This window comes from Vombatus ursinus, unplaced genomic scaffold (genome assembly GCF_900497805.2).
Source record: "Vombatus ursinus unplaced genomic scaffold, bare-nosed wombat genome assembly UNPS02000577.1, whole genome shotgun sequence".
Taxonomy (NCBI): Eukaryota; Metazoa; Chordata; class Mammalia; order Diprotodontia; family Vombatidae; genus Vombatus; species Vombatus ursinus.
Window position 1 is genome coordinate 30,169,165 of NW_020940355.1, and position 27,973 is coordinate 30,197,137.

Genomic DNA, 27,973 nt, shown 5'->3' on the forward strand with positions numbered 1-27,973 from the left:
CCAAGCAAAGTTTGACACAATCCATTCTCTTATCACATAATTCTATTTCATACTTAGGTATATCACCAAAAGAAATTTATCCACTGGTGTGAGCTAGAATACACACACACACACACACACACACACACACACACACACATACACACACACACACAAACGTTTTGTTTTTTTTCACTGTCTAATGCTATACCTACTTTCTAGTCCTGTGTACTTTTCAAAAATTTGTAACAGATGAATAAGGCAGCACTCTTTTCTTTTTGGATGAGAAACCAACTTTGAATTATTTTGAATAAAGTTTCATCAGTGATTTTTATGAAATGTCTAAAAATGATGTGGGGTTCTTTTTTTATTATATACTTAGCAAATCCTAATTTTCAGGGTTTTTTCCTCATTGACACAAAATTGCAAAAATAATTTTTTAAAAAAAATCTACATGCCAGACAGTGCATAATTGAGATTATATAAATATTACTTGATGTTCTATATTAGTTAATAAACTCTACAGTATCAGCAGCAACTTGAGTGGAAGAATTAAAGCAATGCTATAGGCTGGTTCTGGTGCGCTCTCTGGATCTACTTTGCCCTCATGTCTGTAGCCTAGGAAAGCTTGCCAAAACGAATTTTGGTTTACATATTGTTTTGTTCTAACCTTTCCCCCCGCAACTGCTCATTTTTTTTATCCTTGCATATATACTATATGTGTTTATTCCCTAAGAAATTTTTGCAAGGCTTTTTAGCATGCTGCCCATGGTTACAATGCAGTCTTCTGACCAAATCATAAACATGTAGTTTAACAACAACAACAACAAAAATCATACTAATTTTCATGCCATGTTGAGTATAAATATGAATTCAAGGCAGCCAAACAATCCATTTCCAAACAATAATGCAAACCTACACTCATTGAAAACAATCGAGTAATGTATATTAGCAAATGAGTAAGAAATCTTTTTGACGAGTATAAAATTCCTGCTTTATATAAAAGCCACACTGGCCATTCAAGTATTTGAGGTTATTTTTTTTTCCTGTAACTTTGTATTTCATTGAAAAATGATGAATTTGGACATGAAATTATATGAACAAAAAAAAATCACTTCTATTTATAGTTTAACTTTAGAGTGTGCATGTACTGATAGCAAAATGCCCACCTGCAGATAGATGTGTGTTCAATTCCTTTTCTTCCCTCCCTAAGAAAACAGCTCATACTTTTCTGAGAACTTGGATAGTGATTACCCAGTTTTTAGAAAGCAAATGAACAATCCAGATTTATTAGTAACATCAGATCTTGCAATCCCCTTCACTTGTGCCAGTTTGCAAGTTAAAGGTCAAAGGGTGAAGACATAGAATAGTACTCCACTAGGAAATTTCTCACAGAAGACAATGTTTAAGTTGTGGTTAATGACAGTCAACAGATCAATAATCAAGTTCAAGGCAAGCTGTTCATTGTTTCAAAAGCAATTCCCCTCCAAGCCTGGCTTTCACACAAAGCCAGAGTCTGACTCATGGGGTGCATTCATTCTGACCATCTTTAATAAGTTCACAGCCCAGTAGCTGTAAAGCCTATCACTGCAAGAAGCAGTTCCTAAAATCAATAAAGAGGTCTGTCAGTTGCTGACTTTTCTCTAGGAAAAAAATATTGATACAAACCCGCTCTGCAGGTCTCATGAAAATGACAATACTGCTGTTAGGACAAATCACACTCAACAACGAAATGCTTTGGTGGTCTCTTGGCTCTGTCAGTGATGGAACGGACAGCTAAAAGTCACAAGTCTTGCCAACCCTTTGAGAACTATGGGAAACATGCACTAGGTAATGCACTGGAGAATATTCATGCAACCTCAGAGTCATTGTATTGGCCTACTTTTGAAATGGTAATGCTTACCTGCATGTAATCATATACCAAGACAAATTGAATTTTCATGCAATGGAGTTTGAAACAGAAATTCAATATGTCTAAGATAAAAAAGACTTAGGTTATAAAATTATAGCCAGTTGTTTTATTTCTTTAGTTTTTAGAATCTACTGGTAGAATGCTTAGATGATATTAAAATATTATTTTTTTTCTTTTCTTTGCCAGAAATGTTTTTGACAAATATCATCTCTCTTGTTGGTTTGTCATAATTTCATTTTAGTAGTTATGTGAATCTTTTTTTTTAATGGACTTTTTTGTGATCAAAGGATATCTCGTTTAAAGCCCTGAACTTCATGAACTTATGTTTATATATACCACTACCCAGCCCTGTAATTTAACAGAACCCGAGATTAGCATCCTAAGACTCTGAAAACTGATATGATAGTTCTCAAAGGGTTACACCAATATAATACTAGTGTCACATTTCCTTGTAAGAATCACTGCTACTCAAATTCCCTGCAATCCACTTTAGAGACATACTGCTTCTTGCTATGCTTTGTAATGAGTGTTACTGACAGACCCATGAAGGCCTGGGGCAATTGGCCTTATACAGCTTGAATGGGGGGGGGGTGTCACAACAAAAGTACAGGAGTTGAGAAAGAGGGGGAAAAAGAAACACCTCAAAACAATGAAAAGGTTCTGTTTGAATTTAGTTATATGGATATAAATGTGATAAAACATTGAGGACATAGCTCCAAACAGCTGTATAAAACGCAAAATGGATGTATCATTAAGGCTGTCACTATATTGCAGATATTTTGGCCCCTGGTTGGTTGGAAAATGGCTGTCCAAACAGTCTAATGTCCTGCATGTGTCATCCAGGTCTCCCACCAGACAAAAAAATTACGTGTAGGAGTAAAGGACTAGATCCATAGCAGACAGAAAGCAATCCTCTTTGGAGACAAAGCTGTTTTGGGTCTTCACACTTTCCTGAAAGTTCAATTATGGGTTGTCTTGTTCAAAACTTTTTTGTAAGCAAAAACTTCTTTGTTTTCCCCCTCCAGAAATGTGATCAAGCTTCTGGGGGCTCAGACGGGGTTAAAGTAGGGGATAATGTTTGAAATCATTAAGAATAATCTTCTTTTTTGTTGTTTTTCTTCTTTTTCCTCTTCTTTAGTTAATCCTAAAAGTGTATTGGGCATTAAGCGTGCAGAGGAAAGGCCTAGAACTGAATGACGAAGAGAGACAAAGGACTGAAGAAACGGCAGATACTGTGTGTCATGGAAGCTTCCCACACGAGTGAATTCACACTCAGGCGCAGGACAGGCAACCCCCTTGGATTTTAAAGATAAGCCCTGATCCAGGCTGACGGATGCCTGCTCCTAGCTAGGAAACAGCATAACAGCTCTTGTGTTGAATCTCAAGTTACCACAAACTCCTGGGAAAGAAAGGAAAAAAAAAAGCCCTTTATCACACCCACTCTTGCATAGAGCGTTTGCAGTACAGTATGTGACGGGGTGTTCCTTTCCTCTTGAATTGGAACACTGTGTAAACCAATACAAGGAGGCATAAGGCCAGGATGCAGGGGATGACAATAGCTATGGCTTTCACAGTGCTGGCTGTGTTGTCCAGTTTGATGACAATATCTACGTCATCTTGTGGGCTATGTCGTTCTTTGTCCCGGTCTGTTGGTCCTTCACAGCCCATAAAATCCTTGAGGATGGATCTGGGATACCCAGGTTCTACCTTAAGTACCTGGTTATTGAATTTCCAGTATTCTTTTCCTTTATAGAAATATGTGAAGCCTAGAAAATTAAAAAAAAACATTAATTTAAGAAATATCTGCAGCTTCTTTATAAAGACAAATTAGCTGTCCATTCAATAGTGAAATGCATTTACTTAGGATATTTATGAGTTGGGGAAGTGGGAGATGGGCCTAAGTTGAAAATGATAAGTATGACTCAAACTCACAGATATAGCTGGGGATAATGAGCTTGGAAAACCTGTTCTCCATGACATTACAAAATTGTTTATCTTAAAATTAGTCCCTCAAATGCTTTATGTTGAACTGATACGCAAAATTTCCTCCCAGTCCAATAGCTTAAATAAACAGTAAGTTATCATTTTGAGTATAGTCTTGTATTGGTTCTTTACCTTGAGATAAAAATGAAGGAATCAAAAAAAAGAAACTGCTTTAAAATACTGTATGGCCAAACAATCCAATCATGATTTTTGGATCAATTATCTCCTTTCATGAATTGGAATAATTCTGAAGAACTCAAGGAGTGAATTTTTGATGTCTGAATATTGCTAATATTTTGTTAAGGAACACAGTTTAGCATGCTAAAAACTGGACCACAAGTTCAGGTCACCAAATTCTGATAATCATTCTTTCAGTGGCACATGAATCTGCCGCAATGCTTTAGCTCCAAACACAGTTTTGCAGTCAGAGCAACTTGCCAAATGAAAACAGGTGTATGCAGATTCACATTTTTCTGTAGGGAGCTGGTATTTGATCATTTTAATGAAATCCAATGTAATTACCCAACAAGTTTAGATGAAGAAATGCTGAGCACCTGCCAAGTAACAAAACATTAGACAATCCCAATTGAAAAATGGCATCGATCCAGAATAAAACAAACCTTCGAAATAGGTGAACTTACTCTTTCAGTTTGTAAACTGAAAACAAACCGTTGGAAGTTTTCCAATCTTTGTCTTCAGCTAATACCCAAAAGGTAACAAGTGAGCATGAAAAGCAAGTGTGCAAAGCTCTATTTCAGGTAATTGTAGAATCTGGCATATCAATAGTGTTTATAGATCATATTTCATTGTAACTAATTCTACAGGGCATTCTCATTTTTATAGTGGTAGATGTCTGTTTTCTAGCTATATAGTTAGCTGGAATTATAAACCAAGCTATGTTACATTAACACGAGAAGAGAGATGTTTGGAACTTGGTAACAGAAAGAGATGTTACAGACTTTTTTTTAAAAAAAATTCCCTCCTTTTTTTTTCTTTCAAATATTTGTGTTTTAAATGTTTGGTTTTGGGGATGTCTACCACTTCTAGTTCCTCCCTTCCTTCCCCATCAATAAACACATGATTTCATAAAAATTAAAAGACCTGAACAGTGAAGGCTACTTGATGGCAGGACAAGATCCAGGAAGAACTCAGCTCTTTATTATACTGACAAGCAAGTAAATTGTTTTATGGCTTGGGATCAGAAGAAAAATCATATGTAAAGGATTATTTCTTGCAGATAATTTGTTGTAATTTTATCAATGGGCCACTATTATCATGGGCCATCTTTAAAATGTGGACATAGCTTTGGTATGTAGGAACTTTGTTGTAGAACATATAACATTCACTCAAATTCCCCACATCTCTCAAAAAAAATGAAAAGGGATCTTTAGAACAGTGGTCCTAATAAGATGGTAAGTGTCTGAAACAGAATTTCAACTCATGCCTTCCTGAAGTAAATGAAAATGTCCTGACAGCTTAGTTTTGTGAAGTGAGTTATAAGCCATTTAGAAAACAGTACCTTAGATAGCTGAGATGGAAATCTGGAATTGCTAATATTCCCTCCATTCTCAAGTGATTTATTTAATTCATCAATCATTTAATACTGACCAACTAGTATCTATAACTCAGGGTGTTAAATGCTAAACATATAAAGACAAAGCCAAAAAGAAAAAAGTTCTTGCCCAGAGCTAAATTTTCTTCTGGGGGTTGGGTCATGGAGAGAAAAACATAAGGGAAATACATTTAATCAGATAAGTAAATGCAATTTCATTTGAATGGGGTAGAGAGCACTGACAAGAAGGGAAATTGAGGGAAAATAAGCTTTCAATTACACTTGAAAGGAAATTGGGGATTCTAAAAAATGGGAGAAATCTGCAGAAATGGAGAATCTTCCTGATAAAATGGAAAGTCCTTAAGGATTAGATTATTTTGTTTTTGTATGCCAAGTGGTCAGCATGCTTATAGTAGGTACTTAATAAATACTCTGCCAAGTTGAACCAAATTTGAGTTTTACTCCTTCTGTTTCCAATGGGCATTTTGATAGGAGTGCTAAGGAGCAGGAAAATAGCTAAAAAATAAAGAATGAGACACCAGAGGGAGAAATGACAGGTTCAAGGTCTCTCTTATAATAAGTCTTCCCTGATTAGCTTCTCTATCACCACTATTCATTTTGTGTTACCTCATTTCTGATGTATTTGCTTGTTCTAGCTGAATAGACACAGTGTAAGTTTTCTAACATTCATTGATCATCTTTTGTTAGTTAGTTAGTCAACAAGTATTTATTAAGTACCTATTCTGTGATAGGAACTGTTGCTAAGGTCTGGGGATAAGATAAAAGGCAAAAGAAAGCCTCAAGGCTCACAATCTGAGGGAGGAGCTCACAATCTATGTACATGTGTTACAATCTTATGTCCACACATATTTTTGTCTCAGGTGTTCCTGGATGGCACAAACTGGTTTCTAGGTTTTTTCTCATATGTCAACTAGGGAGGAAACAAGAGATGTACAATAAACATGGCTAACTGAAATGATTTCTGAAGTAACCAAAGTTTTATGAATCAAATTTGTGGCTAAAAAACCTAGGTGAGATAGCAAATGGAGAGGATGACAGAATGAGGAAGCAACCAATCTCAACAGGATAGAATTCTGGGCCCAACAAGATGGAACCAGAAAGGGGAGGGGGGAATGTAAATTGTTCTGTTTAGGTTCAAAAGGTGAGAGTACAGATAAAGAATGGGGATTCTGACAGTCTTGGAATGGCTGGGAGGTATGGGGTTCACCCTCAAGAGATTTTCAAGTGATCCCTAAGTGAACTATTGTCATTGTTGATGTAAAAAGGAAAATTCTCCAGGAATGAGTAGTGCCAGATGGCCTCTGAGATTTCTTCCCAATGAAATTCTGTAGTTCTAGTTAGATCAATGAACCAATGATGTATTGCAGGCTATTAAAAGTCAGTAAGGTGGTGCAGTGGATAGAGCACTGAGAGGGCCTGGAATCAGGAAGATCTGGGCTCAAATTTGGCCTCATATACTTAATAACTGTGTGACCCTGAGTAAATCACTTACCTCTGTCTTCTTCATTATCTTTATCTCCAAAATGGAGATGATAAGAGCTCTCAACTCCCAGAGTTGTTATGAGGATAAAATGAGACAGTAATTGTAAAGTACTGTGCAAACCCTAAAGCACTGCACTAGTAATTATTTTGATACAAGTTTAGGTTGTATTAGTAAAAAAGTATGTGTAGAGTTCATGTTTAGTGATAGTTGCACTTTTACTATATAATCTGTGCTAGTCAGATCATATCTGGAGTGTTGCATCCAATTCTGGCCACCAAATTTTAAGAGGGATTTTGACAAAGTGAGAGGCAACATGGTATAGTTACTACAGGAGTTATATTAGGCTGTTTGGCCAGGAGCAAATCACTTAACATCTCAGCGACAAAGGCCATCCTCCCTGCCAACAGGCTTCATTTCTTCTGGTGAAATCCCAGATCTACACCAAAAACAAAACAAAAAAACAAAAACTAAAATGCTTCTAGAAAATGGCAACTAGGGGTCTGAAATCCACATACTATAACTTCCACAAATGGAGGGAATAGGGAATGCTTAACTTGAAGAGAAGACTAAAGGGAGATTTGATAGTTGTCTTCAAATGTGGAAAGCTTAGACAGAAGTAGGTGAAATAGAAGTTAAACAAAGGGAGGCAGTTTGAGCACACAAAAAATGAAATAATTTCCTAACAGTTAAAACTCTTCAACAATTTCATGGCTGCCTTCTATGTTATCTAAGCAGCTAGGTGACATAATAGAATGTTGAACTTGGAGTCAGGAAGATCCAAGTTTGAATCCTTCCTCAGATGCTAACAAGTTGTATTACAGTGGACAACTCAATAAACTCTCATCTTCAGTTTCTTCTTCAGTAGAAATGGGGATAATAAGGGCACAATGTTGTGAAAATCAAATTAAATAACAAATATAAGGGGAATAAGCATTTATATAGTGCTTACTATATACCATGTACTACACTAAGAGCTTTTACAAATATTACCTTATTTGATCCTTACCACAACCCTTGACATGTAAGGAAATTGAGGTTAACAGAGGTTAAGGGACTTGCCAGGGCCACACAGCTAGTGTTTGAGGTCATATTTGCACTCAGGTCTTCCTGACACCAGGTCCAGTCCAGTGCTCTATGTACTGTGCCAGCTAGCTATCTCTAAAACATGTTGTAAACCTCAAAGTTTTATTACCAGTTATTTTGTTGTTATTATTGTTAATTATTATTATACCAGCTATTTTTGTTATTATTAATTATTATCATACTCCTTATCATCCATGGTCATCTAAAAGAGGCCAGGTAATTCTCTTTTCGTGAGTTATATAAGAAATCTATATATTAATGATACTTTTATTGGAAAACTCTGGTTTTTTGTAATTCTAAGGTTCTATATTTTAATCAATATTTAATATTGCCTAACAGTGAAATTGTGGTCTTTCTGAGAAATCTTCTTAAAATAAAGGGAAATAAACCATTAGTTTAATCAAATGATATTTCTGCTTTCCTCTCAAAACCAAATGTAAGGCAGAGATTCTGTAACTACAAGTAAAACAAAAGAAGACAGAAGAAGCAAGAGTCCAAGTTTTGACCCAAAAAAGAATTCATAGATCAAATTAAATAAAGTTTATAATTCAGACATCCTGATGTGACTATTGTTAGGGCAAAAGGGATGAAATCTATAGTTATTCAGAAGCCTATTCCAATACCTTCCCCTGTTACTTTTCAAAGGCAGGCCTACAAGTATAGATCACTGCAAATAATATTAAGCTTTTTTAATATGTTAGTTTTTCTAAACTTTTTCCTTTTTCTTTATTCTTTTTCATAGATTATGACTATGAAAGAAGTAGGGGGGATGGATGCATTAGGAAATATAGGTAATATAAAAACAAAGAACCCCATTTACCATTTCAGTACTTGTGATTCAGATTCAATTGTACCTTATTACCTTAATGGTGAAATTTGTGGGGGATGGTGAGCGTCTGAAGCCTCAATTAGGAAAATGGCCTACCTTTGCTTCTGTCTTTCCTCATCTCTTCCCAGCCTTCTCCTAAGGCATTGGCTTCTTTCATTGAGTAGTTGTTTTATTTTTTAAACTTAGAATTTATTAAGCTTGTAATGAAAGTATGAAAACATGCTTAGGATTTCAGGCTTTAGATCATGTTGAATCACCAATTTGCTCCCATGAAATTCACCCTTCAAAATAGAAGGGATAAATGCAATATGGGGTACATGTTTCACCAGCTCCTGTCTCACTCTTGTTTTGGGCTGCAAGTGAAACTGAATTAGATAAGTTGCAAATAACATTCTGAGTCAAAAAAGAAATGTGTAGTTGCTTATTAATTATGTCATTACAAAAAAATTGTCATTACAATGTACAAAATAACAAGAGTAGAATTAAATTTTTTAATTAAAATTGTTTTCTCTTTTAATTTAACTCTGATTGTGATTGTCTAGCATTTCTTATAAAATGATTTAAGAAAATGTAGTTACACAGCATGGTAATCTTTTCAGGACAATTTCAACAATTTGTACCAATGAAGTAAAAACATCCACTAATGATTAAAATTGCAGATAAATAAGAATATGGAAGAATTGGATCAAGGGAGAAAACTCTTTAGATACAGGGTGTCCCAAAAGTCACAGTATAGTTTTAAGCTAGAATATCTTAATAATTTAAAATTGCAATAAGACTGAGACTTTTGGATCTCTCTCTCTCATATATATATATGTATATATATATATGTATATATTATATATATGTATATATATATGTATGTATCTTTCACACATATGTGTCTCTTTGTTTCCATTTGGCATAAAAAAGTGGGTTGAGTGTCAGAGTTGTGAAGAATTACGGAAACATAATGTATTGTTTAGCAGGTGGTCTATTATTCTCCAATTATTTGCTGGAATTCAATGACTTATGAAAAAAATTGTGAGAATTAATGAAATGGAAAGTATAGGCATACCATTTTCTTTGTGTACAAAGGCTCCCTGAGGAGACTCTGGGATACCTTTCCATATTGTGATAGGTTTTGGATAGCCAGGATCCATGGTTTTCATTTCTTCACTATATCTCCAGTACCTAATTTGGAAAAAAAATAACAAAATGCAAACATGGGTAAGACAGATAACACAGAAATTGAACTAAAGCTTTTATAAGAGAATCATTGGTTGTTATCACTGAAGGGCAAAAAAAAACAAACAATCCTTTATATTGAGGTATGATACCAAGTAATAGAGTTTCTTGAAAAGATGTAGGTATTTGAAAATTAGATATAAGACAAAAGATTCCTAAAGCTTATCTAATGGATCAACATGTTCCTTCTTAATAATGAGACAAGTATCTAGACAAATATCTATCACATGCAAAATCTGTAAGAATGAAAATCTGGGAGGAAAAGTTTTAACGAAAATTCAATGAAAAATCTAATGAAAAATTTCTTCATTCTCCCATATTTACTACAGATGTACTTTTCATCATCCAAATATCCACCCTATACAAATTAATTAAAAAATTACTCTTTCCCTTGCTATCTACACATAGTATTTTGACTACTATTGCATTTTCTTCCTAGTTAGTTTGGGGCTTACACAAACATTTGGTCCCATAAAGAAGAACAGGCTACTGCAATTTGCTTGTATTTTTCTACAGACCAACAATGTTTTTTGTCATGGCGCTGTCATACAGAATATTTGGACATAAGGAAGAAATAGATGTAGAGTTGGAGAGACAGGTCTCAAAATCTGGAAAAATGTTATGCTACTGTAGTAAGTGATGGGAGACTTGAAAAACCCAAAGCATTAGCTGGAGTTTTATTGAACAAAGGATAGCAATTAAGAAATTATTGTTGTTTAAATGATAAATTCATCTTTGAAAAGGTGGAGAAACAAATAAGAAAAACTACTATCCTAGACCAGAGTCTTACTGAATAGGAACAAGTTGCTGAGGCAGAAACAATTAGAACACTGGAGAATTGGCTATTCCATCTTAGTATTAATTATAGGAGAAGAGGGAAAAAAATCAGTCAGTCTGTTCCAAATTCTATATTTTGGGAAAACAGACATTGAAAGTTTCAGGAAAGGCATGGATATGACCTCATGACTTAAACTTCTACAGATTGTGAGTCTGGTAGAGATGATACTATTAAGAATTAAACTAAGTATGAAATTCTAAAAACAAAACATAGGAACAATTCTATTGAGGAAAAAGGAGTGATTTTAAAGTACCTAAGGCTAATCTACAGAAATTGACTGGTTAAATTAGACTGAAATAGACACATGTATGGGATGTGGAGTCAAGATGGTAGAAGGAAGCAGGAACTCACCTGAATCTTCCAATTTCACTTTCAAACAATTGAAAAAAAAATGCCTCAAAACAAATTCTGGAGTGGCAGAACCAACAAAAGGATGGGGTGAAATAATTTTCCAGCTCAAGACAATTTAGGTCATCAGGAAAGGTCTGCCTCACTGGTGTAAAAGGGGAGCACAGTCCAACACAGGTGACATCCAGGCCAGCCAGCAGCAGTGTGTGCACTGTGGTGAGCTAGCAGGAAGTCCTTGAGCCCCAGAGCAGGCCAGTAGCAAGGCCCCATTCCCCCAGTGCAGGACAGCAGTGAGAACTCGCTTCTTTGGTGGCAGCAGCAAGGCCCCCACTCCCAGAACAAGAAGCTTGGGCCAGTATCCCCTCAACCCCAGGGGCAGAGTCCAACTTGAACATAAAATTAAAAGCCATGAAATAGCCTGGAAAAATCAGTAAAAGCAAAAAAGGGACCCTGACCATAGAAAGTTACTATGGTGACAGAGAAGATCAAAACACAAATTCAGAATAGGACAACAATGTCAAAATGACCTACATGCAAAGCCTCAAAGAAAACTGAATTGATCACAAATCCAAAAATAATTCTTGGAAATGCTCAAAAAGGATTTTTAAAAAATAAGAGAGGTAGAAGAAATTCTCGTAAAAGAAATGAGAGTGGTATAAGAGAATTATGAAAAATGTATCAACAGCTTGGTAAAGGTAGCACAAAAAAATGGAAAAAGTTTTTTTTTTTTAAACACTGAAGAAAACAATTCCCTAAAAGGTAGAATTGGCCAAATGGAAAAGGAAGTACAAAAATTCACTGAAAAAAATAACTCCTTAAAAATTAGAATTAGGCAAGTGGAAGGTAATGATTCCATGAGACATCAAGAAACAATAAAAACAAAATTAAAAGAATGAAAAATAGAAGAAAATGTGAAATATCTCATTGGAAAAACAACTGCCTGAGAAAATATATCCAAGAGAGATAATGTAAGAATTATTGGACTGCCTGAATGCCATGATCAAAAAAGACCTGGACATTATATTTCAAGAAATTGCAAGGAAAATTACCCTAATATCTTTGAACAAGAGAGTAAAATAGAAATTCAAAGAATCCACTGATCACCTCCTGAAAGAGACCTCAAAATGAAAACTCCCAGAAATATTATAAACAAAATCCAAAGTTCCCAGTTCAAGCAGAAAATACTGCAAGTAGCCAGAAAGAAATAATTTAAATATTGTGCAGCCAAAGTCAGGACTACACAGGATTTAGCAGCATCTACATTAAATGATCAGGGGTTGAAATTAGGATACTCTATAAGGTAAAGAAGCTAGGGTTACAACCAAGAATCACCTACCCAGGAAAAGTGAATACAGTCCCTTAAAAGTGGGACAGGGAATGGACATTTAATGAAATATATGACTTTCAATCATTCCTGATGAAAAGACCAGAGCTTAATAGAAAATTTGATTTTCAAATATAGGACCTTAAGAGGAGCATAAAAAGGTTAATAAAAAAGAAAAAAAAACTATAAAAGATTCAATAAGGTTAAACAACTTGCATTCCTACATGGGAAGATGATACTTGTAACTCTTAAGAACTTTTAACTATTATGGCAGTTAGAAGTTGTATACATAGAGGATATGGGTATAAGTTGAATATGATGGGATGATATCTCCCCAGGTGAGAAAGAGGGTTGCCCTGGAAGAAGAGGGAAAGGAAAGGTAGAATTGAGTAAATTATTTCACATAAAAAGGTGCAAAAGACCTATTACAGTGGAGGGAAAGATGAGGGGTGGGTAACAGGTAACAATTAAATCTTATTCTCATTGTATTGGCTCAAAGAGGGAATACCATACACACCCAGTTGGACATAGAAATCTACCTTACCCTTTAGAGAAATAGGAGAAGAGGAAATAAAAAGGGAATGTCTGATAGAAGGGAGGGTGGTGGTCAGATTGGGAGAGGTGGTGGTCAGAATCAAAACACTGGTGAGGAGGGATGGGGTCAAAGGAGAGGGAGGGAGGGAGAGAGAGAGAGAGAGAGAGAGAGAGAGAGAGAGAGAGAGAGAGAGAAAGAGAGAGAAAGAGAGAGAGAGAAACAGAAAAATAGGATGGAGAAAAATACACAGCTAGCAATCATAACTGTGAATGTGAATGGGATGAACTCACCCATAAAACATAAGCAGATAGTAGAGTGGATAAAAACCAGAATCTTACAATAAATTGTTGACAAGAAACACATTTGAAGCAGAAAGACACACACTGAGTAAACATAAAGTGTCTATTATGCAGGGATAGCAATCATAATCTCAGAAAAAGCAAAAGCAAAAATAATTAAAAGAGATAAGGAAGGAAACTGTATCTTGCTAAAAGGTACCATGGATGATGAAGTAATATCAGTAGTAAACATATTTGCACCAAATGGTATAGCATCCATATTTTTAAAGGAAAAGTTAAATGAGTTACATGAGGAAATAGATAGAAAAACTATACTAGTGGGGGAACTCAATTTTCTCCTCTCAGAACTAGATACATTCAACCAAAAAATAAACAAGAAAGAAATTAAGGAGGTAAATAAAATTTTAGAAAAGTTAGATATGATAGATTACTGGAGAAAATTGAATGGGAATAGAAACAAATACACTTTTTTTTTCCCTCAGCAGTATATGGCACCTACACAAAAACTGACCATATGTAAGGACATAAAAACCTCGCAATCAAATGCAGGAAAGCAGAAATACTAAATGCATCCTTTTAATATCATAAAGCAATAAAAATTACATTCAATAAAGGGACATAGAGAGATAGATTAAAAATTAATTGGACACTAAATAATCTAATCCTCAAGAATGAGTGGGTCAAAGAACAAATCATAGAAGCAATCAGTAATTTCATTAAAGAGAATGAAAACAATGAGACAACATTATATTTAATAAATATGTACTGTTTTGAATGGAATTGAAAAATAAAAATGACAAATAGGAAAATGAAACCCAAAGTAAGTAAGGGTATCATAAAGGATTGTCTAACTGACCATGATAGTATTAATTTCTAGGCTCAGAACAAGCTACACTCTAGAGTACTGAAAATGTCACATGTAGTAGGTAAGCCAATTTCAGAGATCTTTTCCAGACCCAGAGAAAAAGAGAAGTGTGACAGGAATAGAAAATAAAAAATGTTGAAGTGATTAAAAAAAAAGAAGTAGAAAAGAATTCGCTAAATATGGGTGAATAATGTTGACTTTGATTCCTGACCAAATAATTGCATTTCTAATTACTCGTGGTTAAATTCACATCTCGAGAAAAGATGGATCAGCATGATTTCATCAAGAACAAGTGGTATCATCAAAGACTCTTTTCCCTTTTTGATAGGGTTATTAGACTGGGGTTAGGAAATAGAATACTGTAAATAGAGTTTATATAGAATTCTGCAAATCATCTGACAGATTCTAATTATCTTTGTTTAAAAAATGAAAGATGTGATAACAATAATAATAATGTTATAGGTGGAATTGGAACTGAATGACTTACCAGGTACAAGGAGTATTGATTAATGAAAGGCAGTGTAGTACAATTGAAAGTTCTCTGGATTTGGAATCTAAGGATCTGGGTTTGAATCCTGACATGAATAGGATGATTAGCCACGAGGAATGGGAAATTTCTACAATCCAGATAGGAAAATCCACATGATCTTTTCTTCATTTTAATAACTTGTAATATTATTTTAATTTTTAAAAATTCTGTTTTTAAGATTTTTTAATAGTAAATAAAGTCAAACAGATGTAAACAGAGTTTCAAAAGACAAATGTCTTGTCAAAAGCTATACTACTTAACTGAGATACGTTAAAAAGAAAGCATACAGAATCTCTGATTATTGATTCAAGCTCTGATCTCAGCACCAGTTGAAGAAACACAAACATATGGATGCATAAATATGAAATGATCTAAATGTCCACTCCACCTCTAGTTACTGAAAAATATTGAGAATTAGCCAAGGTGTACCCTGTTCATTGATTTTTGCTAACTAAAAATAGGCTACACTTAAACTTTTACACTGAACCCCTGGGTTTCAGAAAAAATAAAAATGAGAAAATCATGACATTTTTTGCATATGTGGATAGCCATTCCTCCTTTGTACCTAAATGATAATTTTTAATTGCTATTTAAAAGGTTTCATTTAAAATTTTGATGTGTATGCTAAGTAATTCACAAAGATATGCTCCCTTTCTCACTAGGTGCTCATATTGTCCCCTCAGAGGTCCCTCAAATCTTTTTCATTTCCCTCCCTTCCAGCAAAGATCTAACACAATACTGCACCTAGTCCTGAATGGGCACAGTTATGCAATTAAAATCAGCAGGGGAATTAAAGTCTAAAAATCCATTAAGGAGGAAAAAAAACCATTATAAATAATACGTCCTGAGAAGCTTAGTGGGATATGGATTTTCTCCCATTGGTGGTCAATATCTTGTTATAGCTCAATTATCTCGGCAAGGCTCATGTTCCTCATTCTTCTGCTTCCACACTGTATTGCACTTATGTCCTGCTGAGTGTCATTATGTGTCTTATGGCTTTAAGTAGCAACTTCCCATCAATAGAAGGTTCTTTGGATGGGTCTTTCATTTTAATGCTTTGCTAAGTACATTTTTATGAAGGTCTTGACTTGAAGACTATGATTTAATATCTAAGTTTTTACCACTGTTGAGTAAAGTTGGATTCCTATTTTTTTAGGAATATGAAAGTACAAAACAAGTAACTAAGAATAAATTTTGAAATAAACTTTCTGAACTGCAGGAGACAAACTATAGGATTTTTTTTTGTTCCCAGTAGAGACTGACTTTCCAATCAATTGCAATTGAAATGCTTTCTGTTTCAAGCGTCAATGAATATTATTTAGTTATTTACTTTTCCCTCATATAATAATTTTGAGTTAATGAATTATTTTCATAAGGAAGTCATGTTATCTTACATGAAGGTAGAACTGACCCTGGCTCACTAAGGATTTAAGTCCAAATTACTTTGTTTCACTCACATGATGGAAACATGGTTTACCTTGTCTTATCAAGAGATAATTAAGAATAACATGGAGTAGCACATTCATAATGATTTAACAGCTAGTTTTTAATATCAAATGTTATTCTTTGCCAAAAAGTAATTTATAATCACTCTCAGCCTAGACACATTGTTGTTTGTGACCCTGTGTGTATATTAAGTTCACAGATTTTTATACGTTAAAACAGATTGGGACCTTAGAGTTGATCACGTCTCTCATTACACAGAAAATGCAACAGAGGTCCAAAGAAAGGAAGTGATTTTCTCAAGACATGAACAGACCAAAGAAGCTACTTTCCTATCTGTCAGGTTATTGTAATTATTATGACCATCACTTACTCTAAGTAGGATGAAAAAATCACAAATTCAGCTCTGGAAAGGATCTAGAAGTCATTTAGTCCAAATCCTTCATTTTAGAGATGATACTAGGGCCCAGAGAAAAGGGAAGTGACATGCTCAAAGTTGTGATGTCCAATAAATACTAAAGGAATGTAATACTAAAGGAAAATAATATTATAAGCTAAAAGAACTTTGTACAATAATGTTTAGGCGGGATATAGTCTTACCTGCCTGCTGAAAACTAAATAAATAGCACTTTATGGATAAAGAGCTCATCACTTTTTTTTTTCTGAAATCATGAAAGAAAGTCTTCCTAAGAAATATGTGCAGTTATAAAAAAAAAAAAAACTGAGGACAAAAACACAAAAAAGATGCATTGATAAGAAATTTTATTAAGGCAACGCCACTTGAATGAGACTCCCATATATGAATGAATAAACATACTCATTTTTCATCTTAAGGGAATAAGTAAGTCTAACTGAAATGAAAGCCGTAATGCAATGATATTCACTTGATAGTCTTAGTATTTTCTCAGTGGTCTTGGGAAAATCATCTTGAAATATCATTGAATGAAAATATCTCTTTCAAATCTTAGATGGCTTTTTTTTTTGTTTACTTGTGTATAACCAGGTTCCCAGTAATGAGTATCTGTGTGGAGCTATGACTACACAAGTAAATAGAAGAAAAGATTTCTTCAAGTTGATTCATATATTATTTAAAGTTATAGATGGAATAAATTTTGTGAACTATATACCTACCTATCGCCCTTGAAGAAGTAGGTCTTCCCCACATCTTCCCACCAAATGGCAGAATCAATGCCATGAGGGGGAATTCCATTTCCAAGTGTTATTAAATCATGTGGATAACCTGGTTGAAGAGTGGTATCCTTGAACACCCAGTATTTGTTACCTGTATAAAATACAAATGTTAATTTCAGAAATCATAATTATATATATATATGTATATATACATAACTTGTATTTTTTTCAAAAATGAATGTGATGCAAAGCATATTTTATTTTTTTGGAATCCCTGAATAAATCACCTTTAGGATGAATCTTTTTTTTTTTTGTTAAGACTTTTGATTTCATATATACTGGCTACTCTTGATATAGTGATTGCTTTCATTGATACTGATCAGCAACTTGTACAGAACATATAGTCTTACAGAATTCCCTGCAAACCATGAGAAAAAATAAATTCCCCAAGCTCATATATTTAGCATGTGTTATATTTAGGACTAGAATCCAGGTCTTCCTGGCTCCTTGCTGACCCTCTGTCTGCTCTTCTGTGTTGTTAATATAGGATGATGTATTTGCAGGAGAAAAAGAACTTAGAACTTAACCCTTTCATTTTACAGATAGGGAAAATGAGACTCAGAGAGGTCATATGACTTGGCCAAGATAACATGGAGGAAGATAACCAAGAGTTTAGAAGCCACAAATTTGCACTATCTGGGGATCTGGTGAGGATGTCTGCTTATTTATAGTCACATATTTGATCAAATCATTGTAGATAATTCCTTTTTATTCATTAGAATAGGTTTTATTAAAAGTAAGTGTGGTACAGTGAAAATTGATGTGATTTTGAGTCAGAAGACCTGGGTTCAAATCTCAGTTCTGCTATTGTGATACTGGGCATTCACTCAGTCTCTCTGGGCCTAAGTTCTTTATCTGTAAAAAAGAAAAAAAGGTTGGGCTAGGAAACTTTCAATATCTCTTCCAGTTCTACCCTTATGATAGCCTTTTAATGTAACAAATGAACAACTTTAAAATATTTAAATATTAAATTTTAAAATAATTAAAACTTTAAAGAAATTCAAACTGACTTTTATACCAGTGATTTTGATTAAAAATAGTATATAAATGTATGGGACACTAAACACTTCAAATTTTCAGTGAATACTCCAGGGGTTTATGAAGAGATTCACTTTATCCAGGTTTCCTAGTTTTCTGAATAATGATAAGGATACTAATTCACATTTGTAGAGCATTTAAAAATTTTTAAAACTTTTTCTTTACCACTATTCTGTAGAGTTGCAAGTGCATAATAATAGAACAAAAATTTAAAAAAAACTTAATCAGTAATGAAACCTATGGCCTAATTTTTATATGCAAAATTATAAAATAAGGCTAACAAGCAGGATGGAGTAATGAAAGAAGATTAATCTAGATTCACAGACTCACTGAGACTTGTTAGGATGAGACTTGGAGAAAAGAAGGGCTACAGTGACCTCATAAACTAACAAGATATGCTGATATGACAGAACACAGGAACCAGAGAAAGAAATTATGGTGGAATGTTTTGCCTATAGAGGCAAAAATAAAAGGAATATTGACATTGGTGTGTATTATAGACCACACAGACAGAAAAAGTAACAGATTATTTTAGAAAAGAGATCACATGCCTGGCATGGTGGCATAATATAGATACAGGGGACTTCAACTATCCACACATCTGGAAACCTCTCTGCAAAAAGAGAACAGGAGATAATATTTTTAATCTTGCCTTAACGACTTCATCTCTCAAAAGGAACAAATAAAGGGAAATCATAATTGGGATTTGATTCTTGTCAACAAAGAGAAACTTGATATTGGAAAGAAATTACAGAAAGCATAGGGGAAAGTGATAATTAAAAGTAAGAATTTCTAAAAGAGAAGAAGAGGAAAGCTGGAAACATTTTGACATACAGTCTAGATTTTTAAATACCAGATTTCAAAGGATTTAAAGCCAGCATAAGTTGGATCTCATGAACTAAAATTGAATAGGGAAAGTCAGGTCAGGTGGGATGGGAATCTTTTGAGAATAACATTCTGAAGTCATAAATGGGGAAAATATTAGAAGCAAAAGGTAAAAAGAGTTATCTAAAGTGATTGATGTGGGTCAACACACCAATTAAATAAAAAAATTCAAAAGACATATGGACAAAGGGCAGGTGGCACATAAGGGCATGTGACAGATTTCAAAAGATGTATTATAATCTGGTAAGATCAGTGTATGAAGTACAAAAGAAAATAGCTAAGGCTGGTAAGGAAAGGTAGGATTGAGTGGGATAAATGATCACTAATAACAGAGGGAGGGAAGAGTTATTTAATTTTTCTTTTGCTTCTTTTATATTTGTAGATGAGGATTTTAAATTCTTAGATCAAGGAAATGGAAACATCTACATAGATTTTAGTAAGTCATTTAAGAGATTATCTCATGGCACTCTTGAAAAAAAAAAAGATGAAGCCATGCTGACTCAGAATATGATAGCCATGTGATAATATACGTAAGTTGCAACTTTGGTCCTCAGCTTCTTCATCAATAAAATAGGTATGCCAATATGTATGCAAATCTATTTGCAAACTTGAAAATGCTACATAAATTCCAGATGTTTTCCAGAAAATCATAAGATTTGAGAGTTAGAAGGAGACCTAGTGGCTATTTAGTCCAATGTATTCATACAAGCAATACCCACTATCTCTTCTTGAAGAATGCTGAGAAAGAGAAATCCATCATCACCTAAGGCAGCCCATTATTATTTTGGAGAGCACTAATCATTAGGACATTTTTACTAACATTCAACCTAATATTCCTTTGCTACTTCCACCCACTGTTTCTGGTTTTTCCCTTGTGGGGTCAAATAGAAGGTATCTAGTTGTTCTTTCAACATGAGAGATTCTCAAATAATTGAGTGCTATTTTTATATTTTTTTAATAACTCAAGCTAAACATGTCTAGTTCCTTGAGCAGTCTTCATGTGACATGGACTCAAAGCCCTTCATCATTCCTCTTGTCCTCTCAATGAGCTTCATAAATGATGACACCCAGAACTGAGCTCAATAACTCAGTATGTGATCTAGTAAGGGCAGAATACAGAGGAATGATCACCTCCCAGCATCTGGAAACTATGCCTTTCTTAATGTAGTCCAAAAATACATATTTTTTTTTTGGCTGCCCCATCACACTCCTATCTTATGTTCAGCTTTCACTATGCCAAAATAACCCAGATATTGTTCATACTGTTGTCTAACCATATCTTACCCATTCTGTATTTCTTTAGCTAATTTTTGAAAGTAAGCATAAAACCTGGCACAGAAAATCTAGAAATTTGTTTAAGAGTTTACATTATATTTAGTTACCCCTCTGTGGTATTCAACAAAGAAGTTTAAGAAAAGATCTGCTGGCCCGTGTCTTCATGATTTACAGTACGCTTTACTTTTATCACATTCTTCATTAGGAAAGGGTATATAGTTTCAATCCCTCCCATGCTGGTTTTACAGAATAAATCTTTTATCAGCTTCTCTCAGCTGGTCATCACCAGTTTTCAAGCAGAGACACTCTAGCATGGATCAGCATACTTCTTGTTCTTCCTTGGTAAATCGTAGCATCATCCATTCTTCCCAAGGAAACCACCCCATGCTTTCTCTGCAGTCTGGCTGTTGAGTTTTTTTTTTCCCAAGGCACACAGAGCTTCAGGCTGTATTTGGCTTCAGAAAATGTTCATACAGCCTTAGTCTGTATATTTTCCAGGGTGTCAGCAGGAGGGGAACGATGTGTGAACAAATGAGAGTTACAGTTCCTCTAGGAAATTCCTGTCATTCTACCTGTTTTGTTTTGTTTCCATGTTCTCTAGGGATGCATTCCTATAGTGGAAGCCCAGTATTTCCTTTCAATGATGGGAGAAAAAAATTCTGCATTTCCTTTTAAACTGACAGAGCATTTCTACAAAAGATTTTTACCAACAGACTTTCTTCCCTTAACAGCAGAAACCAAGGGTCTGAAAAATATCCAATAATCCTTCATTAAAGTTTTTTTTTAAATCAGAAAAACTCATCAGACACACATTAGATATAACACTCCATGAAAAGATTTTAGCAGCTATGCACATTGTAAGGAGTAAGAGAAGAAGCAAATTACCAGTTAAGTACTTATAGCATAAAACTTTTTTTTTATGAAATTAAGTTGACAACAATTGTGATTTATACGTTTAATTTTCCAAGTGGATATAGGGGGGAAAAGAATACAATAAAATTAGAAGATTCTTTTTGTGCCCTGATGAGGTTAGTTTAAAGTTTTCATTTACAAGTTTGAAAAGCCTTGGTGTTGTTTAAAAAAATGAAAGAAATATTTTAAATAGAACACTTTTTTTTTAATAAGGACAAATGAGACACACTTCAAAGAGTAACTTTTGTACCTCACATTTTGTCATCTCCCTCTTCAAAGCTCAGCTCTTCTGGGCTACAATTCTTAATTAACTCCATCCAACATTGTTCAGAACTAACTCCGTGTTCCTTTAGCACATATATTCTATTGCACTTAATTAACATTCAATTGTCAATGGTTCTGTAAATGCTCTTAAAGGTTTACACATTCTCCACTATGCTGCAATCTTCTTAGGGCAGAAGTTCCATCATGTTATATTACCCTGTCATATCTAAGTACAGAGTTATACATATGGAGGTTGTTCAATAAATGCTTAGTGATATAATCTTGTTGTAATAGTTATTTTCTATTATGACAGCGAAACCTAACAGAATTTTGAAAAGGAACCTTACCAACAGAGTCACCACTTTCATTATCTGTTAGATTCACATTAAACACCAGTCATGCCAATAAACAAGTTTGCTTAATGATGACTGAAATAAGTATATATCGATTGAGCTTGAAGAACATAGTTCTTTCAGAAACACCTCTTGTCATAAAAAAATCTATCTTAAAAGCCAGTTGGAACAAATTTCACATTTTTCTTAGAGAACTTTATCTTTCTGGTATTGCTTTTAGGTTGATTACTCAGTTTATTTGAATAAACATCTAAACTTTAAAGTCCATATGGTTTCTGTTAACAACATTTATGATTTCATGTCCTATTTAGTTCCAGGTGGTAGGATATAGCAAAACAAACAGGATTTTAACATCACAATGGTACAAGGAAGTGACAGAGATTGAGAAAGTTTCCGAAAATTTTGAATTTTTTTTCTTAAAGTTACATTACCAAAAAAAATTCAAAGTATGGAATAAAATTGAAATAGACATGAAAATTTATTATTGCCTTCCTGAATCCTGATAAAGAAGTATGGAAGACTTAATAACCAAATAAAGAAATAAATAAAATAAACTTGCCAAAGGCATACTGACCTCAGATTGGAGTATTTATTTCATTTTACCAAGTAAACATTAATATTAAAAAAAAGAAAGGACATGTTTCAAGCAAATAATTACGGTTTGATGCCTTAAACTTTTGGTTAACACCAAGGTCAAGGGATATATGTTACACTTTATGGTGAAACTCATCAGATGTCATCTTTTCATTTTACTCTAAGCTGACAATAATTGCTTTCTCCTGGTAAGCAATCATACCAGAAACCCATCTCTAGGTAAAATTCTATTTAACCTTGGACATATCAATTTAGTTTATTTAGGACTTTCAGTTCACTCATCTCTATAATGAGCGAGTTAGACCAGATGACCTCTAAGACACCTAACAGATCAAAAATATAAAAATACTAATGGTTACTTATAGTTTTCACTTTAAGAAACAAGTATGTATTCACAATATGAAGGAATTCCATCAATATATTTTTAAAGTTTATGTGAACAAAAACCTTGCCTGAATTATTTAAATATGGGCAGTTTTGTGGTTTTTTGTTTTGTTTTGTTTTGTTTTTGTTTTTGGTGAGGCAATTGGGGTTAAGTGACTTGCCCAGAGTCACATAGCTAGTGAGTGTTATGTGTCTGAGGCTGGATTTGAACTCGGGTCCTCCTGACTCCAGGGCTGGTGTCTATCCACTGTGCCACCTTGCTGCCCCCCAATATGGCCAGTTTTGAGAAGCGCTTATTTAAAACAAATGTCAATGTCATTTCTTTATCCACAATCTTACTCATACTTTATCTTAGTGGGGGGCATGAGAGGGGAGGTGCTCACCATGAGTACTCATGGAGCAAAAGGTTAAGCAGTTCTTGTCAAACTGGAAGGAATTGGGTCTAGTATAGGTCCAGCAATGTGTTGCAAGTCTCTTATCTAAGGAATAGAATAATCATAAAATGATTCTTATTTTTATATTTTTAATAAAGAAACTATTTATTGTGAAAACTGGGTCTCCCAATCTCAATCAGGCTGGAAGTAGAAGGGTTAATCATAGGCTTGACCCACTCCAATCCACTTGGGAGCTTTGACCTGTTGTTCTGTTTCATACTGGGTTCATTTCACTCCTGCCTGTGCAATCTTAGTGTAGACACCCAAACAAGTTAGCCTGCTGCAGCTCATCTGCTTAAGGTTTTTTTGTTTTAAATAAATGATATATGTTCTTCAGTATTTTGAAAACCAACTGTTTTGTATAGATGAGTATTTCCTCTATCACTGAAGCTGAAGCTCTTGACAAGCATAATCTTGTAGATATTCTTCAAAAATCTCTATTGCTACATCAACTTACCAGGGAGATAGAGGCTGAGGGTTGTTGATCCACTGAGCTCAGGAGTTCTGAAATGCAATAGGTTAATGCCTTTGGGTGTCTACAACTAAGGTTAACTGGTGACTCTACTCTTCATATATAGCCAGTGAGAGAATTCGTTTTGCATTATTATGTATCTTTGTTACAAACTTTTTTTTTCCAATTTTTGATTTACATTAATTATTTTCGGGGCAGCTAGGTAGCACAACAAATAAAGTACTGGGCCTGGAGTCAGGAAGATTCATCTTTCAGAGTTCAAATCTGGCCTTAGCCACTTAGTTGTGTGGCCCTAGGCAAGTCACTTAACCCTGTTTACCTCAGTTACTCATCTGTAAAACGAGCTGGAGAAGGAAATGGCAAACCACTCCAGTATCCAGTAAAACATATGTATACACATAATATATACATACACATATGTGTGTATATGTGTGTGTGTGTGTGTAATTGTGTACCCTAAATACATCACTTCTGTCAGGAGGTGGTTAGGTTATTATAGATCCTTTGGAATCTTGGATGGTCATTTCAGTGATCATAGTTCTTATGACTTTGAAAGTTGTCTTTAGAGCATTTTTGTTATTGTATGATTTGTTCTTCTGTTTCTGTTGATTTCATTCTTCATTTGTTTCTAAAAGTCTTCAAAAATTATATATTTTCATCAGTTCATATAAGTCTTTCCATGTCTCCTTGAAATAATTTCCTCATTTCTTATAGGACAAACATTCTATCATATTCATATGATACAATTTATGCAGTCATTTCTCAAATGATGAGAATCTCTTTAGTTTCCAGGTTTTTTTGGCATCACAAAAAAACTATTATGAATAATTTTGTACATATAGGACCTTTTCCTAGTTATTTAATCTCTCTTGGGTATACACCTATAGTGGTACAGTTGAGTAAAAGGACATACACTGTTTAGTGACTTTTTTTGTACTGCATGTCTGACAGTTTGACAACTTTATTTTTGAATCTATTTATATTCTCAGAGGTACATAACTTTACTCTATTTCCTACTCCAATCCCATTTTAACATATGCCTTTGATGTCATTTTCTCATAATTCTTCAGTCCAGATCACTGCCGAATATGAATATAAACATCTGGCTTGTATAAAGTTTCCTAGAGTTAGGTCAGAACTGCTTGGAGTACATTCAAATAATGACCAGACTCAAGGTGTAAGACATTTAGCAGTTAGAGGAGTATGCTGCTTTCATGTGCTACAATTTTGTCAAAGGACACCTTTAACACAATGAACTCAAAGAGAAGGGTGGTTAAAAGGTAGCCTTTTGCATCTTAAGGAAAGGGATTATGTATCTGATTTGGTAAACATGCCAGAATGAGAAATCATTCCAATTATGTCAGATCAATGCCAAGTTGATAGACTGAAAATAGACAAGGATGCAACAAGTAATGAGAGGACTGACATCTGCACTAGTCTGCACAGAATCATTTGCATACCCAGTTATCCAAAGTTTCCAACAATTGTTGTTCCCAAAAATTTTTGCAGTATTAAAAAATAAAAAAAAGTTCACGTGATCTCAGATTGCATTAAGGGAGTCATAGAATACAAAAAACCACAGAAAAGTCATTAATAAGTTAGAGAGTATTCTCATTAGACTAATGATTGGCTTCAACTTCAATGCCATATAAAGTTCAGTTGAGTTGAAGGAAATGGAGATGTTTAGAGATGTTTTCTAGAGAAAATAGAGATGTTTAGCCTTAGGGAGACATAATAGCTGTGTGTAATTGTCTGAAGTGTTATCACTTGGAAGATATTAAAATTGGTCTGTTTGATTCTTATGGGCAGAACTAAAAGCAATGAATGGGAGATATAGAGAAGTAAAGTTAGGATCAATATAAGGAGAAAATGTCCTAATAATTAGGAGGCATTATAGAACAGAACTGGCACTAGAATCAGTGGATTTGGGTTCATATCACAATACTGTAATTACTACTGTAATTATACTACTTGTGTGCAACCATGCACAAGTCACTTTATATCACTGTGCCTCAATTTCATCATCTATAAAATGAAGGGATTGGATTAGATGATTTCTCAGGTTCAGTCCAGGGCAGTGGATAGAGTGCTGGACCTTGAGTCAGAATGATACCTCAGATACTTTAGTTATGTGACCTTTTGTAAGTCACTTAACCTCCCTGGGATTAATTTTGCTCATTTATAAAATGTGAAGAATAAAAGTAGCTACCACCCAGGGTTTCTGGAAAGATCAAATGACATGATATTTGTAAAGACCTCTGCAAACCTTTAGTTGTTCTGTAAATTACTATTCTTATTTAAAGCTGTCCAGGATGGAATGAACTATCTCAGGAGGCAGGGAGACTGTGGGTATTTAAGTAAAGGCTGTACAGTTACTTATTAAATCTGTTGGTGGGAGGAAGGTTCTTTTCCAGATGTGAATAATTAATCACCTCAGAGATCTCCTCCAACTCTGAGATCTGTGATGGACAAATGAAGAACAATTCATTCATTCCATTAAGACATAAAAGGGCACCAAATACTTTTATAAATGTAAAATGAATATCATCTTCAAATTGTGGGGCAGGATCTAACTTATTTTAAATATGGGTATTAGAGCAACTTCTTCATGGTTGTATTATGTACGAATCACACGCATACACACATACACACACACACACACACTCTGGATGGGGGTGGTTGTGTATGAATGTGTAAATATATACACACCTACCCACAACCCATATCCCCTACCCCACTTATATATGTGTATGTATGTGTGTATATATGTGAGTGTGTGTGTGTGTGTATGAATCGTAGCAGTACAAATATGGGCAATTAATGAAATTTAGGATAGGATTTACTTTATATGCATAGCCTCTCTGCTTCTCTCTCTCTCTTTCTCTCTCTCTCTATGTATATGTATGTATATGTTCATATAACAATTTCCAAAATTTCCTTCCTTTGCTCTCTTGTCTTATCACATTTAATACTAAACTCTTGCTGTTTTGAAGTTAACTTTCTATTCTGATACTCCAAAAAAAAAAAAGTGAAAGGAAATGCTTTTGCTAAGAGATGGCAGTTATAGTGAACTGACCGCTCTGTAAGAAGAACAGTCATTGATTTTCAGGGGTTCACACTAAGAGGCTATTACTGCCATACCTTAATTTTAGATAATATTAACAATAACTCATTTTATTAAGGTACTTCTAAAATTGAACTTCACAACAACATTCTGGATTAATCTATATCTAACAGTTAGCAACAGCATGTCAACTTTTAACTGATAATAGGTACAACAAACATTATTTTTCCATTTTTTTCAAAACCCTAAACTGAAGCTCAACCAGGTTTACCAACTTGCTCAGTCATACAACTAGTAAATGGTTTTATCTCTCTATGCCTTCACACAAGCTGTCCTCCACAATGTTCTTCCTCCTTTCTTAGAATTGTTAGGGTCCTTCTAGGCTCAGTCAGGTGCTGCCTCCTACATGAAACCTCCTCTGGTTTCCTAGTTATTAGTACTGTTTTAAACAGTGCAGGGGACAATTCCTAAATACTGATAGTATTAATTGAATTCTTTAAAGTTTACAAAGAGGCTTAGATATGTTAACTTATTTGATCTACAGAACAAACTCAAAATGTTGATGTTATTATTATCTCCATTTTAAAGATGAGGAAACTGAGGTACTAAGAGGTTAAGTGACTTGCCCAGAGTCATATAGCTAGAAAGTGTCTGAAGTGGGATTTGAAGTAAGACCTTCCTGAAACATGCTAGCCAGAACCACTACGTTTGTACTTTATCTTTGTAGCACCTAGTACATAGTAGGTGTTTAATAAATGTTAACTGAATTGAACCTAGAGAGCTGGAATGCAAAGTGGGGGTTTTTGACTTCAAAGTCACCACTCATTCTACACTTCCACTAACCTGCCTCCTTAAAT

At 34.4% G+C, this 27,973-nt stretch overlaps 1 protein-coding gene across 1 annotated transcript in view; it reads right to left on the bottom strand.

Moving 5' to 3' along the window:
• Positions 1-2,544: 2,544 nt before the first annotated feature.
• MMP16 (matrix metallopeptidase 16) overlaps positions 2,545-27,973 on the bottom strand; it is a 369,344-nt gene continuing 343,915 nt past the window's right edge. The window contains exons 8-10 of the mRNA XM_027865020.1: positions 17,382-17,532; positions 9,900-10,015; positions 2,545-3,657 (exon numbers count right to left, since the gene is read on the bottom strand). Of these exons, the coding sequence (XP_027720821.1) occupies positions 3,323-3,657; positions 9,900-10,015; positions 17,382-17,532 (602 nt within the window). The 3' untranslated portion in view covers positions 2,545-3,322. The remainder of the gene's footprint in view (positions 3,658-9,899; positions 10,016-17,381; positions 17,533-27,973) is intronic.